This window comes from Podarcis cretensis, assembly GCF_951804945.1.
Source record: "Podarcis cretensis genome assembly, chromosome: 3".
Lineage (NCBI taxonomy): Eukaryota > Metazoa > Chordata > Lepidosauria > Squamata > Lacertidae > Podarcis > Podarcis cretensis.
Genome location: NC_137172.1, coordinates 67,155,235 through 67,173,847, shown reverse-complemented (window position 1 = coordinate 67,173,847; position 18,613 = coordinate 67,155,235). Strand labels below are relative to the sequence as shown.

General features: G+C 41.0%; 1 protein-coding gene across 14 annotated transcripts in view; it reads right to left on the bottom strand.

The window, feature by feature from the left end:
* Window positions 1-18,613, bottom strand: part of PTPRK (protein tyrosine phosphatase receptor type K) — a 352,960-nt gene that overhangs the window by 173,271 nt on the left and 161,076 nt on the right. For all 14 annotated transcript variants that reach the window (XM_079970725.1, XM_079970727.1, XM_079970726.1 and 11 more), the window contains exon 4: window positions 2,570-2,651. In XM_079970725.1, coding sequence (XP_079826851.1) covers window positions 2,570-2,651 — 82 coding nt within the window. The remainder of the gene's footprint in view (window positions 1-2,569; window positions 2,652-18,613) is intronic.

The following is an 18,613-nucleotide window of genomic DNA, read 5'->3' as shown; positions in this document are numbered from 1 at the left end:
ACAAAAAAAAGCCCATTTACTTCTCCCCAAAGATACACATTACTGCAGCCTTTGGTTAAAACTAATTTTTTACATGAAAGAAAATAATTGTTTCAACTCAAGGAGAGAGAACAAAACAGCCTTGATCTTTCTTCCTGCACCACACAAACTCTGCTGAAGCTTGTCAGACATGAATTAAAAGCGATTTGTAATAAGCCAAAGCGTAAAAGGATGTGGAAAAAAAAAAGCCTAAAAACTCTGGAGTGAACTTCCATTGCATTATACATAAAACCACTGCAATGAGAAACCACTGCATTAACAATACAAACAATCAGATTTAATTAACTCCATATAGTGTGATCTAGTGCCACGTAGACATCCCTGTCAGTAAATATCACCTGCACCACTAAATACAGCAACATTTGACCCACTGACAAAGCTTCTCATACTAACTGTCCTGCCTCAAGGAAAGCTCAGTGACAAAACCATCCTTGTGAAATATTAGGGTTGAAAAAGGCAGCGGTGGCAGTTGAGAGAGAAATATGCTACATAGTTTGCACACGCATTACTCTTCTAAATTACCTGGTAACAGGCCACACATCAAGAGTCTAGGCTTAGCAATTCAATAGACTGGCCCAGTCTATTACGTCTGCAATTAACCAAACAAAATTCAATAATGCTATGGCTGTGTGGGGTGTGGGGGAAGGCTCAAGTTAATTAGGATCAAGGGCCATGTTTACTGCCCTACAAATCCTATACTGGAGAGCTGCTGCTGTTGAATTGAACCTATGGCTATCCCTGTGGATAAAATTTGCAAATGGAAGAAGCTGGTGATGGAGGCATCAACTCATGGAGCTGGCTTTGATGACACAGGAAACCAAACTATGATAGTTAGGTGTTACTAACTTTGTATGTAAGTTTCAGGGAAGCAGCCATGGATAACTGTTTATCTTTTCAGAGTCTGAAGTCTCAAGAGTGCCTTCATGTCTCAATTTACTCTATGAAATGCTGTATTACAAAATTCTGTTGGGTGACAACTTTCCAAAATGTGACATGAAAAACCTCAATTTATTTCATTTTTCTCTGTTGCAGGAGCCTTGAGGGAGCCTAGCAAATTGTAGGGGACTTGTGGGAAATAGAACACACATGGAAGGTGATTCTAGCCTCTTCTTCTCTCAAGCTTGTAGTTCATCCTGGACCCAGAGGTTCAGTTGTGACAGTAGTCCCAATATGACTTTTCAGAACCCTCAATGGATATAAAGACAGCTATTTCATTGGATTCAAACCAAGTGATCATCATTTCAAGTTTTTGCACACTTAGCAATCAATTACTACAATGAAATTTATACCATTCTGTCCTTGATAACCTCTCGGAAGCTTTGGCTGCTGTAGGATGTGGCAACAATCGTGAAGGTGGTTTGGTCCAAGAAAGCACATCCATACTAATCAGAGAATCATAAAATTGTAGAGTTGGAAGGGACCACAAGGGACATCTAGTCCAACTCCCTGCAGTGCAGGAAACCTTTGCCCAATGGGGGATGTGAGATTAAGAGTCTCAAGCTTTACCAACTCAGCTACTCCACATAGATCAATATAGTTTATTTATGTACTGCTTTTCGGCCTAAAGCATCTCTGAATCATCTTCAGGCATGATTTTGCTGTTAGTTTTGATAGGGCTCTGCACACTTTAAAAGCCATTTGCTCAACATTGGTTGCTACAACACTTAAAAGTGTTATTATTATATTGATAATAAGTTGAGCTAAATCTCACAGGATCATGAAGAAGCACATAGGTATTTTACAGATACGATTTATAGAAGCTTGATTCTAATGCTGTTTCCCAGAAATAGCTGACTGGGTGGAACAGAGCCATTGTGCCAGATTCCCAGCAGGTGGTTGCTGTTGCCCACCGGAAGGGAATGTGGAGGAAGCAAGGCGTCAGGGCCAGTGGCGTAGCGTGGGTTGTCAGCACCCGGGGCAAGGCAAGTAATTTGAGCCCCCTAACCCGTGGATTTTAGCACTCAAGTCTCTTCCACTAGTGCGAGCGCGTGCCCCCCCCCAGATGTTGCGCCCGGTGTGGCCGGCCCCCCTGCACCCCCCATGCTATGCCACTGGTCAGGGCGGTCAGTGTTGGGCAAATGCACCAGCAGTGCTAAATCCTCCTGCTGGTGCATTTGCACTACACCAGTCTCTCTGCCACCTCTCCCCTCTTCCTCCAGTGAAATCCACCTACTGGGAAGCTAGTCAAGTGGCTCTACCCCACCCAGCAAGCCACTTCTGTTGTTATGTTCCCTCATTAGCTGGAATCCCAACTAATAGAAATCTTATACATCTACTTTTAACTATAAGCTACACGTCTGTGAATGTCGAGAAACATTAAATTAAGGTATTTAAATTAACAAGAAAACAAGATTAATTCACTGCTTCAAAGGTGTCGTTTCCCCACTTTTTAACAATTTGTAAGAGGAAAAACTAGAGGAGGAGGGTGGAGGGAGGACACCAATGGCTGGATGATGGAAAAAGCAGGCAGACAATATTGAGCCTGTCTTGAAAAAAACAGAGAAAAATGTGACTCTTAATCATTACTTACCACAAGGGTAACTCAGAACCTGGATGTCATCAATGGCAATGTAGCCATTTCTTCCATCTGAGACTTCGGCCTCAAATATTACCTGTCAAAGAGAAAGAAAAAAATGTTTACAACCGTCACTGCTACAGAATTCCCATCAGTGCAGGGTGCAGATATAAGACAACACTTTTTCATTACAGCTGAACTTGCTGCTAGGTTTCACTCCTGAATTTAATCATTTTCACCATTCTTGATTTACACAAAGGTCAGCTATTAATTAAGGCTACTTCAGTGCCCTTGCCCTCTCATTCTGGCCTGCAATATGCAGAATATTTAGAACAAATATACCATTTTAAAATGAAGCAAGTATTTTCCAGTAAAAAGAGGGCAGATTTTTCACATACTGCCTAGGTGACAAGGCCCTTGCATTTTCTACCTCAGCAATTCAGCTGAATACCACATTCACAGTGAAACTGAAAGTATAAGATTAATATGCCTGTACCTATCTTCGTTCTCTGTTTCTGCCAAGCAAGAGATAAAAAATGTGATGGAAGGAATAATAAAGGCACTGGTATCATAGCTCCTCTGATGCCTAGCCGAAATCCGTGTCAATAGCAGCAGCAGAAATGGTGTAATCCTCCGCAATAAATGGATAGAGCTATCTCCATGCCCACCTGAACTCTTGAGCACTGCAAGACTCCAGGGATGATGCAGAGAGAAACATCAAGTACTAGAATTCAGGGAGTATTCAGTTTCAGCCCAAATCATGAGATCTCAGTCTCTCTCTGTGAGGACCAAACATATACACTGATTTCTTGCTTGATTTTATTTTCTGTAGCATTAACATGATATTAGCGTGCATTTGCAACAGGATTTGATTGTATTTTTATATTGTTTTCTAAAGCAGCCAGAAAAAACTTACTCTGTGTGTGTGTGTGTGTGTGTGTGTGCACGCGTGCGCGTGCGCGTGCGCGTGCACGCGCCAAAAACAAAACAAAATAGAACAGCATATCATCTTAACTGTGTAGTTCTGCCTTCGGGCACAGGGGTGTTGCTTTTTTCTTTTCTAATTGCCAGTGAAGGCTTTTTTTAACCCTTACTCACCCACCATTTCACTGTGGTCTTGATACTCACACAACCTTCATGCAAAAAAGGCCAGTTTAATTAAATGCAACATTTCCCCTCAATACAAACTGCAGGAGGGTGATCCACATTAGGGCCTCCATGCTGACAATTATGAGAGGGGGGGAACTGACACTGAGTTCCCCCCGCATTCCACTCACAGAGCTAAAATTCCCAGAGTCCCCTGGAAAGATGACTTGATTGCTAAGTCACTCTGAGAGTTGTAGCTCTGTGAAGGGAATAGAGGTCTCATAATATCTCTCAGCACCTTTAAAAACCATAGAAATCTTTGGGGAACCCATAACAGTTAAGCAGGACCGGCCCCAGACATTTTGGTGCCTGAGGTGAAACCAGAAATCCTCCCCCACAGGGCCGTATTAAGCATATCTGGCGACGTGGTGCAAAGATCCCTCCGGCGCCCCCCCCCCCCAATTTTCCCAAGCCTCTGCAGGGATCGCTGTCCTCCTGCAGAGGCTTGGGAAGGAAGCTGCACACCCGCCAACCATATGGTTGATGGGGCACACGTGACAGGCGTGCAGGGAAAGGGGAGGCCGCCGGCAAAGCCACACAGCTCCCCCACTCACTGGGGCGCCCCCAGATGCGTAGGAAGGGCTTTTGGGGGGCAGGGAACACCATAGTTGATCAGCTTTTTTACCAATACGCCCACCGGGGATGCGAGCACAGATTTATCTGGCAGATCAGCTTGTTTAATGCGATTAAGTCTGGAACAATGCTAGCCATTCCCCCTTGCTTGCTTGCAGATGCTTTGCAAGAAGGGGAGAGACCAGCTTGTTCAAACACCCATGCCTACAGAGTGGTCAGTGCAATATTAATGCGGAAACACAAACCCCACAGCAGCCATCACTGGAGGAAACTGTTCTAAAATTAAGAAGAAAAAAATATGCATTCTAATATTTGGAAGGAAACTGGAGTGAGGGAACCTTCTCCACTCCCCCCCCCCAAAAAAAAAATGACAAAAGGCTCAAGAAAGTGGAGTCTAGACTTAGGCTGAGTGCACACCATACATTTAAAGCACCTAGAAAGAGCAGCACCCAGGGAGCTGTAGTTTGTTAAGGGTGCTGGGAGTTATAGCTCTTTTGGGGCAAGCTACAGCTCCCAAAATTCTTGGAGTGTGTGTGCTTTAAAAGTATGATATGTATACAGACTTAGATAGTTTTAATAGGGAATATAACAGTTTTATAGAGGACAGAGATCTACCAACAGTCCAAAACATTCATAATCAGGTATCTCAAGAAGCGTGCATGCACACCAAAGCTCATACCATAACAAATTTAGTTGGTCTCTAAGGTGATACTGGGCAATTTTAGGAAGGATTATTTTAAAGACTTTTTTAGGGAATTTTTTTTTAAGGACTTGATTCTTTTAAAGGAACTTTTTTGGGAAGAGTTTTTTTTAAATAATCTTTTTCAAGAATTTATTTATTTATTTAAAAAACCTTTTTTTGTTAAGCACCTTTCATCAATGGGAAAAATGGGAAATTCTTTCATTCCTGGAAAGGCAGGCCTCACATAGAATCATATAATTGTAGAGTTGGAAGGGACCTTGAGTCTAACCCCATGCAACGTAGGGGGGATCTTTTGCCCAAATGTTGGGCTTGAACCCCAAGAGTAAGAGTCTCATGCTCTACCGACTCAGCTATCTGTGGGTCTAGCACTTACTAAAGAAAACAGCTACAGTGAAAGTTCGCATTTCATCATGGGATTATTGTGGTGATATATAGTCAGAAAACAAATAAATGAAACTTAATAAGCAAGTTATTGATCTTTTGTCAAGTCCAATAACAAAAATAAATAGTATCAACTACTTTTACATTATAAAAATTAATCTTTTGCTGCTTTAAAAATAATAATCAACAAGTTTACTCTACCATGACACCATGAGCAGTGAACATTTTTAGCTTCTAATTGGTAATTGGCAGTAAAAAAAATGCAAAATTAAATGACCCTAGATTCATATATACCCAACCTTGGGCTGACTTTCATAATCATATCTGTTCAGTGGCCAATGTGGAAAAGAGATGAGAGATGAGGTATATTCTATATACACAGAGACTGTGTTAGCATCTCTCAATAACAGGATATATTCACTGATTAACTTCCAATCACCAAGTTTCTCAGCCGAAACATAAACGATGGAAGAGACACCATATGCTTCCCAGAACCTTTATAAATTGTGTATTATAAAAGTGCATAATCAATATGCTTCTAGGAGTGTCATTTTGCACCTTGTTTCTTGCATCTTCATGTGTTCTATTTAGGCATTAACATAATATACAAAGGGGGCTAGAGAGAAACATACTACCTTTGCCATCCCATCACCCTTCATGAGGTAGATAATGAATTTATGAGGTGGGATTAAAAACACAGATTTTCCAGGAATCTAAAATGTTCAAGAACCATGTTTACAGAAAGCTGCTTGTTCTACAAGAATGGGGAGGAGCTTCTGTGTTTGTGTGCTAATGTAGAATTAATTTAATTCTAGATCTGAATACCTGAATATGTCTTTGTTTGTTTGTTTGTTTGTTTGTTTGTTTGTAAGGTTTCACACAGAATCATTTAAGCAATTAAAAACATTCTAGAGCATATAAAGCTTAGACTGTCACAATCCAACGTTTTGTGTTTATTATAATCCATCTCTATATACTACTTAATATCACCCCACCAAAGGAATCCTCACAGAAGGCTTACATCCTTTCTTTTAGAATTTCTTTGTTCAACAAACAAATCAATCCCCAGTTCCAGTCAATCGAATGTAAGAAGAGAAGTCTGGTCTAACTAGAGACAAAACCACCATCATGAACACAGAATTTTACTGGAATGTGTTAACATTTTATTTAAGTATGCAAAATTCAAGAGTTTGCTTGGTGGTAACCCGAGCTAATAATTTTTACTGCAAGTAGAATGGATATAATGATTATAGTAAATTACAGCTTTACACTGAGTATATGGGAAAGCCGACATGATTGCATTGGCAGCAGTGAGATGAGAAACTCAAAACTTGAGATAAAAAGACTGGCACTTGACAAAGCAGGCATCGCCAAAGTGGCAAGCAAAATGGCTAATTGAACCACTAGCATTTAGCACTTGGTTAAATGATATGACCTCCTCTCATATCCTCCTGTACTCAACTTGATCCCAATTGCTGAAACACAATAAATAACCCTTCCTCCATTTAATTCCCCTCCTGCACACTACTTGAATTTTTGAAACCAATTTGAAGCATTGCTAAATTTTCTAGACACTTAAAAAAGAAAGTTAAATGGGGTCCTTAGACACAAAAGCCAAGGCAATATAAATTAGCTAAAATGGACTTCAGAACTTTTTAAAAAAAGTTCACTGAAATAAAGTTCAACTCTAACAGGACATAAAAAGTTTTAAAATGCTAATGAGCACCTAAAAGTATAAAAATGTTGGAAAGTAATTTTAAAAACGAAAAGGGCTTGGAAATTGTTATCAAATTTACTTTGAGTTAAAAATGTGAAAGAGCCAACAATTTCCAATGAACTGAATTGAGACAAATCAATAGAGTGATTTGCTCTATGTTCCAGAATTGTTCTACTGCATGTCTTATATGTTCAGAAATTCTTTTTTCCCTCCAAAGCAGAAATGAGGCTAAATTCAGAAGTGAGGAACAGGGATAATTCTAAGAGTCAAAAAGGCTAAGTCCAGACTTCAGAAAATGTTCTAAGTTAAGCCCGTTTTTGCCGTGTTTCTTTGGCTCCAACAAAAGAATCAAAAACTGAATAGGTGAAAGAAAACCTCCCAAAGGAGAGGCTCTAGAAGAGGACACTCATTACCTCTCTTATATTTTTGTTCAGTCTAGAAGTGGGAGAACCATGGAGAGATGACACCAACATTAATAACAGAGGCAAGGTCTCATTTATGTGTGGTTTGGGGAAGTCTAGCTGTATCCCTATAGTATCCCTACCAAGTTCCTTTGAAGTTCTCAAAATCTGAGGTTCTTGCTTGCCTGGCATTTCCCTTCCCTGTACATTGTCTTTTATCTTGTCACGTATGCCATCTTCTGAGAACATGAGATCATTTGCAGCATTTCTGTATAATTGTTAAGCCTTTAAGAAGCCATCAGCATCAAGGCAGAGTGCATTTTTATCATAATTATTTAAAATGAGAATGTAATATAATGAACAAACCATTGACAATGCTTCATTCATTGTTGATCAGCTCTAGGGTGGATCTTAAAAGTATAAGAGAGCACCCCTGCTCTTCTCACTGTGGCCAACTAGCTGCCTATGGGAAGCTCACAAGCAGACGATGAGTGCAGTTGTATTCTCCAGCAACTAGTATTCAGAGGCATCCTATGCGAAGAATTAATTTTGTCTGCCCTGTATATTCCAGAATTCAGCTTCATCGGATGTTGGGTTTAGTGTTATGAGAGAGGGGGAAATATTGTTTTTTCCACATCACGCATAATCTTATACACCTCTATCATGGCCCCCATGGACTGAAAGCGGAGGAAGAAGAATCTCTTGCTTTGCTGAGCCCCACACAACTTCAGAAAGTTGAGAGTTGGGAAAATTTTCATGCTGACAAAACTCGCTCTACCCAGGATACAAGCTTTGGGGGCTCATAGGGATCTCTCAAAGAAATGATCATTAGAACCCCCTAAATTATCACATGTTCACTTTAAACCAAACTAATCCCCCTGGGTCAGCAGCCGCAATGGTAGTACTACAGCTGCACAGAGATGGAAGGAAGGGCCTCTCATTACTCTTGGCCCCTGGAACACTGTAGAGCACTGCGGCAGGACCCAAAGACCTAATGCACCTTGGAAAATGTATTTTCACCAAGGGCTATTGCAATGGAATTCCATTAGGATCAGAAGAAAGAAATAGATTTAGAGGGCAAGTAAGCCAAAGATGACTGTGAAGGCATTGTGGTGACTGGATGCTCACATATTTTTAAGTTTCAAAAATAAGTATAGGACTAGTAATCAACATACAGTGGTACCTCGGTACTTAATTCGTTCCGGAGGTCTGTTCTTAACCTGAAACTGTTCTTAACCTGAAGCACCACTTTAGCTAATGGGGCCTCCCGCTGCTGCCGCACCACCACTGCACGATTTCTGTTCTCATCCTGAAGCAAAGTTCTTAACCTGAGGTGTTATTTCTGGGTTAGCGGAGTCTGTAACCTGAAGCGTATGTAACCCGAGAAACCACTGTACAAAGGAAATTACAGGTGGCCATGATGTGTGAAAGGCTTGGAAAAGGGTGGTTGACTGAGGAGTGGGCTGTGGGCTGTGGAAAAGAGCCTATATCTCATCAGAACGCAATATGTCATTGCTCATTTCCTCGATAGTACTGACCCCTGGGCTTCTACCACCTTATCTTGAAATATACATTTAATTCTACACATGTGCAAATACTTTGTTCTCATCACGCGACAGGTCTTTCTTTTTGGTTGAGGATTTATTTTCTCCTGCTAGGCTCTACATCATTAAGATGAGCAGAAAGGCAGATTCCACAGCTAGCCAAGTTCTAATTGTCCTTATCATTTCAGCAGATCATTCAGCCGGCAAATCATCCATTTCTCTCCAGCTACAGGAAAAGATGGATTCTTGCTAGCTTAATTATCCGAAGCTTGATCTCAGATGCAGGTCAGTTCCAGTGCCTGGTGTCAAGGATGGTGTTAAGGGACTGGAGACAGAAGGGACTGCCATCATGACAGCACAAAAGCCAACTTACGCTTCAGCTAGGAAATGAAATGAGTTTTGTCCTTCATGCTGGTTTTTCCTCACTTCATTTCCTTCAAATTTTGATCCATTCTGACCTAATTCTTGCAACTCCAGGAGTATTTCTGGACTATTGGCTGAATTACTAAATACAGAATATATATTATATTTTAAGACATCTGAAGAACACTAAGGACAATGAGAACTAAAAATTCTTAGGATTCTTTCTTTAAATGTAGGCAGTTTAAAGACTCTATTATTATTATTATTATTATTATTATTATTATTAATTTCTATACAGTTTACATTTTTAAGGGGGTGGAATCTCAAAGCTGTCTATAACACATTAAAAGATCAAATAAAACAATCCAGAATGAAATGTTACTGCAAAAAATAAAATGAAAACTATACTGTACATTCAAAGCAACGTAATTAGCAGGAAGCTAAAATTTCAAAATGAAACATTACAAAGGAGGTCAGCTCATTTAACACAGCAAAGTTAACAAAAAAATATATTAAACCAACTCAAAAGACTGTAGCTCTACAGCCTCCCATGTTTCAATGCAATTAAAAGTCCAGCATCTCCTTCAGAAGCAACAAAATTGCTGGAGGAGAAATGACGACTGATTTGCTCTTCCCATGGTCCTCTGCAGCTGCACTGTTGCAAATGAAGCCATGGTTTGGCTTCCCATGTTATCCAGGCTTATGACTTGTCTCCTCCAGACAAACTACAAGTTCTAAGCTGAAAAACAAACCAATTACAGCTCATTGTTTTTCTGGGGAGATACAAACCATTAGCCTGGGTGTAGGCAATATGCTAAGCCAAACATGGCTTCACTCACAGCAGCAGGAGGACTAGAGGTGGAGCAAAGAGACCATGATCCCCCGCCCCCCCTGTGAATACCTGTGAGTTTATGCTTAGCCACAGTTTGGCTTGGCATTATGTGTGAACTGGGTCTTTGAGAGCTAAATAGATTGGAAGCAATTGCAATATACAGACTTTGGAGCAGCACAAGTTCCTTCCTGAAGCAGCGAGATTGGAAAGGATGTTTCAACATGTATTTTTACCTAACCCACAGAATTTTTGTTGACATAATAAAATGAATCTCCCTTGTGAAACTTCCAGATAATTTTTGCTTAGCTAATTTAGAAACCATGAAAACATAATTACTTCCATTTGAGTGCTTAAGCAATGCTGTGCGGCAGGGTTTTCTGCTGACAGAGCCTCAGAGGATTTTTTTTTTTTTTAACATACTAAATCAAACACTTGGGTGGAAAATTTGTAATCTAGCCTTTTATAGATTTTCCAGTGAAGAAACATATGCATCTCTCGAGATTTGAAAATGGAGTTAAGTGACCATCCTCCTCTTCTTAAAACCACTGATATTACTTAACATAGCTGGTCAGCAAGTGTTCCCCATTGTATTTTCCTAATGATATTCAACCAGGGGAGTGTACTATACGCACTGTTATTTTCTCAGCAGAGGTTTACATCTGACAACTGATTACACAAATACATTGGTTCAGCTCAGCCCACCCTTTCTCCCACAGGATCATTCACGATGCAGACAGTCCTCTAGAGTTTGTTTGGCAAGTGATTTTGGCAGGAAATGTGTAGTAAAACTAGCACAGTTGAACAACAATTCAAGCATATTAATATCCTTCTTTCTGAATGAACACTGTAGCATGAATTAAGGGAATGATCTACAGCTGGGAGTACCAAACAGTAGAGGGATGCAGTGAATTCAGGGAAATCCAAAGTGTAATATGTCCAAAATGTCCTGAATATGTTGAAAAACCCAGTAAGGGCTTCCCTTGAAGGAAACCCACTTCAGCTATCCTTCTGGAATTTGACAGTATTCATCCCATTAAAGAAACTACCATCTCTCCAAATTTCATCTAATTCAGCACGAAAAAAGAAAATTAGGGACCTATTTGTCCCTAATTTGGAAGTCATTAACTGCTCATGAGAGGCTACTATGTCTACCAATTTCATTCAATTATGTCAACAGAAAAAATTATAGGCTTTAAAAGAAAAAAAATCTGCATAATAATGAATTAGGGAGGAACAAAGCTTAATTTTCTGAACCTGAACTGAATTAGGCATGACACAAAGCGAGTCGAAGGCAGAGAAAGGCACGCAGAAAGTTGTGGAGGAAGAAGGGATGGTTCAGGAAAAGAAAGGGTCAGTAGATTCCCTACTTTCCCCACTCCCCACTATCTCTTAGAACTAGGAAGGGCTTGAAAGGGGAAGAGCTGCAATGGCTTCCATGCAAGAGAAGTCTCAGGATGTGGGCACGCAACCCATCAGAGGAGTGTATATAAGCTGGAGGAGGGGAGGGGACCCCCTTTTTCTGCAGCTATGCCATAGGGCCCAGACCTGTGGGTCACTGCCTGGAGGCTAGAAGGATGTCTATGTTTGTATCCACAGCGCCATGGAAACTGCTTTAAGTGTTTTGTTTGCCAATATAGAGTTAACTAGACATTTGCTTTTCTTATCTGGGATGGCACGCATGGTGAATGTGTCATGATGAAAGGCTTCCGAGCTCTCAAAACTAGTGTTGAACAAAGATAATTCCCCTCTAGAGCCATTGAGTCATTTAAAACCCCATCCGAAGAGACCAAGTCCAGGAGAGGGATGGAAGGATCACTCCATTTTGTGAACTTTGAAGGATGGAACTAATTGAGAAAAGAGAAGATAGGTACTCCACTTCCAGAGCTAATTGGGGGTGTATGGTGAGGGGATGGAAGGAGTCAAGGAAGTTACATCTAATCTTCCCTTCAAACTTGCTGTGCTCTGCAGTAATTCTTCTTGTGTTGGAATAAACCCTTCCCTCTTCTTCTCTAAACTCAAATTACAGTGCAGAATACTTCCCCCTTCATTTATAAATGCATCTAGGGTGAGAGTTAGGAGGTATAAAAAAATCAAGAGGACATAATAAAATGAGAAGGCAATGATCTGCATGAAAATTGGCAATTTACTCATTTTTGTTGGGTTTCGGTTGGTAGATATTGGCAGAATAGCTGCCTTCTGCCTATACATTTTGCAGATGCATGACTACCATCGTGGGCTTTCATGAGAGGTAATGCTTGCTTTTATTTGGACTTTCTCACTTTACATTCCAACTTCATGAAGGCGATGGCATGGAATCTGGGCTCTCACTTTTATTGAACGAGGAGTAAGCTTGAGAATGTGGCCCAAGTGAACACTAAATGGCAAGACAAAGGAAGCAAATAAAAATCCTCATGAAAGTCTGAGTAGAACACATATCAACAGTAGCTTTGGGAATTTCCCAGAGCTTTTGAATTACCAGATGCATGGATCAAATGAAGTCATATTAACAGTGGGCTTGGATTCCATCTGATCAACCCTTCCCAATCATCTAAATTCAGATAATGGGGTAACCTTGAGTGCATATGTGGGTGTTTGCAAGTGTCTCATTTTGTCAGGTCTGATTCATCATTTTTAAAAGCTTGAGGGAAGCAATATTAAAATGTGGACTTGGAAAAATATTAACATTCCCAAAGGTGGTAATTATATTTTACTTAGGTGGGGCCAGCCCACCCGCTCTCTGCTGTTCAAGTCTTTTGGGTACTTCGTGTATTTTCTGCCCGCACTGTTCCTTTAGTTTAATAGACAAAATCAGGTTTATGTGTTTCAGTAGCCTGAAGGGGAGAAAAAACTTGAACATCACAGAGTAAAGAGATGCATAAGATATAATGATGGGACCTAAGTCTTCCAATGCTGCAAAGTCACACAGGGTTTGAAATATAAGCAGTGCAAGCTCACACGAAATCAATCCAGAGCTTCCTTCTTAACAGGACTATTTATTAATTATTTTGTTAGGTCCACAGGCATGCCCATTATCTACAGTTAAAGTGTCCCCAAGGCCAGAGCTGCAACTAGTCCACAGTCCTGCAGCTAAGAGCCTTGGAAAAGGTCCCTTTGGTATAAGCCAGGGATGGGGAAACTTTTTGGCTCTAGTGGGCCAGATCTTTATCTAGTCTCACCCTATGGATCAACTTTAACAGCTGGGTGGGACAGCCCACCTGTCAATCATGTGCTTTCATGAGTACATCACATGATTGACTTGTGGGCTGTCTCACCCACCTGCCACAAGCCCTTGCAAAGCCTGCCCAAACTGGAGATTGAAAGGATCAGTGCAGGGTGGACTTCGCAGGTCTTGCAAGTCTTTCCTTTCAACCTCTGAAAGGGAAGTTTGGAAAGTCTGCCCTCCCCTTATCTGGGTTGAAAGGACCAGCATTGAAAGCAGCACTTTTCAAGCATCCCCACAGCCCCTCCTTTAAACTCTAGATTTCTAAGCCCCTCAGCGTCTTGCAGTGTCAGCCCAGTGCTGATCCTTTCAATCTCAAGTTTGGAGGATGAGAGGATCACTATGGTGTGGGCTTTAGAAGGCATGAAAGAGCTTGGAAATCCATTAGAGCTTCAAAGGAGGGGTATGGGAATGTTCTCAAGGTACAGAAGAATTCTTCCCTTCACCCTTCTCCCGCTGCTGCTAAGTGAACAACAGAATGATTTGAAAATGCAGGCTTTCTTCTGTCACTTATCCCAGCTGCAATGGCAGCAGGAGGGGGCAAAGGGGAAAGTGCATTGGGAAGGAGAAGTGGCTCCATCAGACAGCTTCACCCAACTTGACCAAGGTGTGCTCCTCCTGATGGGCAGTTGGAAACAAGCCATGTTCCACCACAAAGGAGCAAATAGGAGCACATTTTAAGTTCCCAATCATTCTTTTGAAGCCTTGCCCTTACATGCTCAGCACCTGAAGTCATATATGACATCTACTGTTGGACTTCTCCCAAAGCAACCTCATAAGTCAAATAAGCCCCAGGGGGCCATGTTTGGTACATAGGTCAGTGGTTCCCCACATCTGGTGTACATCATGGGCATGATCTGCAGCTGCTGTTGTATCAAGCTGCCCAGAAGCAGAACTAGGCAGGCTCCTTGGAGCTGGAACCACAGCGCCTTCACCAGGTTCTGGCATAGTTTAGTTCACCACCTCTCTCTTCAAACAATCAAGGTCACAGAATGGAAGGAAAAAGAGCACATTCCTGATTTATTTTAATAGAATGTGCACACAAATAAATAGTCATTTACAGAAAGTTCAAAATGGCGCCCATATTATTGATGAATCCACAAAATACATTTTTCCCATTTCTGGCACATATAAAACATAAGAAGAGCCTCTTGGATCAAGCTAGTTGCCTATCCAGTCCATAATCTTGTTCTCACAGGGGCCAACCAGATGCATATAGGACCTGAGTGCAACAGCACTCTCTCATCCTGTGGATTCCCACAACTGATAAAAGACGAGGGCACCATGGCACAGGAAATATTGTGAATCTGATCAAATTCTACTCGAATCAGTGGAAGGCATCTCCAGTGTTGAAAACAAGCCCATTTGTCACATCATATGAAATGGCCTAAAGGGTGCATAAGACTGTAGTTCGAAAAGTTTGGACAATCTTTTTTTAAAATACATACACAAAACAACTTCAGGATACTTTCCCACCTGGTCTTCAGTGCCATTGGGCTTCCATTTATTCCACTTTGTAAGCAATTCTTGGCAGCAGCAATAGTCAGAATCTATTGTGCAAGACATTCTAACTCTGGCTGCCAGAGTCTGGCTTTGCAAAACCAATAAGAGAAACACATGAAAGCATTTGAAAAGAAACCCAATTATTATAGCTTTTTGCAATGCAACAGCTGAGGTGTTGGATGGCAACCCTTTACTTTAATAAATATTAATACATTCTATAGGCTTTTAAATGTGTTTGTGAGAGGGAGGGTTATTCGTTTGTTTTTGTTTTATTGTTTATTTTCTTTTTCTCATTTTGTTTGTTGTGAACTGCTTTGTAATCTTCAGATAAAGGGTGGTATAGAAGTTTAGGTTTTTTTTAAAAAAAAGAAACCTAAAAGCATAGTTAGCAATGGATAAAAATTACCCATGGAAAAACAAGCCTAAGTAGATGTACCTTATGCTACAGCATCATTGCCATCATTTCTGAAGAGTTCCAAGATAATTAAAATAATCAGAGAGAGTCTTCAAAAGAAAGTTGTGTGAAATAGCTATTCAGAAGGAACTAGTAATTGTTCTTTCTTCCACAGCCTAGGTTATATGTTCACAAGGCCAAAGAACTTCTTAGCTGCATTTAATTGAAGGCAGGCTGTCTTTGAAGAGGGAAGATATCAAGTGGCCTGAAACAAGATTGGCAAACAAGATTGTCATTTTCTAGATTCTAGCCAAATTCAGACCTAAGATAATGAGTGGTGTTCTTATCTATCTACTCTCTGACATACCGAGATGGGTGACAGGGGTGGGGTACTTGTTGAGCAACCATCTCCATTCATATTACAAATCTCCCAGTCACAATAAATGCCTTCACTGGGAGGGAGGGGAGATGTACACTACCCAAGGGACACCTCTATCAATCAAAAGTACAAGTTCTAAAAAATCAAAGTTTAATTGCAACTTAATATTTGCTTTCCCCACAGTTGTACTAACTATGCAGAAGCACCTCTTCCCTCTGCCTGATATCAAAACTGATCCAGGTTGTGGGCATAAAAATAGCTTTCAATTTCCAACTTATATCCAAATCAAGAAATATTTTGTATTTTAGTGTGAATCCACTATGAATTTCTCCTATCAATAATAGAGATTGAAGCTGATGCTGTTCAGTTTAAATCAATAGCTTGAATCCTAAGGTGAATTCATCATCCCCTGAGCTTCAAAGACCTCTCCTGAAGAACATGCAATGGGAAAGGGCAGTGGATGGAAAGTTTTCCTTCCATGATCTTCCTTGTTAGTTTATATTAGGATCCATTATTCTAGATGATTCCCTTCTCACCCACCAGCTCCCCAAATCCCATTGTTCAGAAGGGGCCCAACTCTCCAGAGCTACTTTCTAGAGGATGTAGAGGGCTACAGGATGAATGAAAGGACAGATATTTTCCATTCATGAATTTCCTCTCTCTTCAGGGGCTCCAATTGTTGTTATTTATTAAATTTATATCCCAAAGAAACCCCAGGTGGCATTTGAGACACTCTTTTCCCAGCCTCCAGAAAGCAAGGACACAGAGATGTCCAAAAAAGCTAAAACAGGGGCTAGCAAGGAAACTGCAGAAACGTTGTGTCCAGCCTGCCTCTCTTCCTTCCATGGAAATAACTTCAGAATTGCAACTGAATTCTATATCAGTGACAGGTTTTTTTTAAAGAAAGTTGTCACATGGCTGGGTATATGATATTTGCTCTGCCTAGTAAAAAGCTGTCTGTGGACAAACGCTGGCTCCCTTGGCCTGAAAGCGAGATAAGCGCCGCAACCCTATAGTCACCTATGACTGGACTTAACCATCCAGGGGTCGTTTACCTTTTACTTTTAATATGTGATAACCAAGCCACTACCCAGCACAGAGATGAACACAAGCTGGGAAAACCTTTGGGTAACTAAATCAAAAGGGAGCATCGTTTTAGTTAGAACAGTGTGTGTGTGTGTGTGTGTGTGTGTGTGTGTGTGTGTCCCCATCCAGATGTTGTGGACTACAATTCCCATTATCCCCAGCCAGCATGACTAATGCACAGGAGTTGTAGCACACAGCATCTGGGGGATGTCATGTTTGTCAACCCTGCTGCGAAGTAATTACAGCAAAATGACTAGATATGCTTCTCCTGGAGATCTTCAATGTACCTTCTTTGTTGAAACATGTGCATCACAGAGAGATTCTATATATTCTTTGCATATAAAATGTATATTGCCTGAGACCACATCAGAAAATAACATGAAACAATGTGCCAACATTTGTGCTGCCCTTAAGCAAGTAGGGATGTGGCAGACTAAAGCAATTCCACAGAAAACATTGATTAACCCTTCATAGTAACACACAGCTAATGTGAAGAGGAACAATTCATACACGGAAGATAACATCAAGAAGCCGTATGCCCCGGGGTGAAAAAGTGGAGGAGAAGAAAATGAGATGCACTCTGCAGAGAGAGTCACGCTTGAGCCCCTGACACAATAGTATATCGGAACAGCTACCACATGTCACAGAAACAGATCTAATGTCTGAGGAATGATTACTTCCAAAGCAGCACTGGATTTAGGGCTGCTCTTCTGTGCAGGGTGCCAAGTCAATCCACTTAGAAGATCCATTTGGGGGCTCCAATTTTTGCCTTCACAGGGCACCATATTACAGAAGATTATTAAAGTCTACTCCTGTCCAAAACTCCCATGTGCATCTAGACAACTCTAGATATAAATCAGCTGTGCAGCCCACAGGGTCTTCCTGGGCTTACGGGTAATCCAATCCAGACATCCAACAGGTGAGATTGAAGTTCCTAAAAGCATCAGCCAAGTAGTACCAGAACCATTTCCCGGCCCCCCCCATTCACGGCCATCATGTTGAAGGTCAGCATTACCAACAAGAGGTGTGGTGGTTGAGTGTTGGACTATGTCTGGAAAGACCCAGGTTCAAATCCCTATTCACCCATGAAGCTCACAGCGTGACTTTAAACTAGACATTATCTCTCATCTTAATATGGTCCTTCCAAGGATAAAAGAGGTGGGGGATCATGTGTGCTGCCTTGACCTCATTGGAGGAAAGGTGGAACAAGCTCCACTGTTGGAGGCAGAATGCTTCTGATTACCAGTTCCTGGAAACCACAGGTGGCTAGAGTGCTATTGTGCTCAGGTCCTGCTTGCTGACTTCTTAAACATCTTCTTGGCATCTGCTTGGCAGCAACAGGATGCTGTCCTACATGTGACCCTGGCATGATCCAACAGGCTATTAAGTGCTTGTGTGTGTGTATGTATGTATGTGTGTGTTAAGAATTAGCTTTTAAAGAATATGTGTGTGTCTCATTATCCACACTTAATGGCGAAGCAAATGCCACTCTCAAAAAAAGCAGTGTGAGGTTGTGTGCAGTTCTAAATGTTGCATTCTCATTCTTCTCCTGCCTAATTAAAATGCTTCCCGTTACTATTAATTCATTGTACAACAAAAGGCACTGTACTGCAAAACAATACATGGTACTGAATAATGACAGTCTTGGCACAGCGCACAGCACATCCTTCTAGTTGTCTTTGGTTTAGTTTTTTTCTCCCTGCACTCAAAAAACCCCACCAAGTCTACAGTCATAGCGCTGACAAAAGTAAATGATGAACAAGGGCAATGCAAACAAAAAAGAAAGAAAAATTTCATAAGCCATCTCCGTGCTGTAA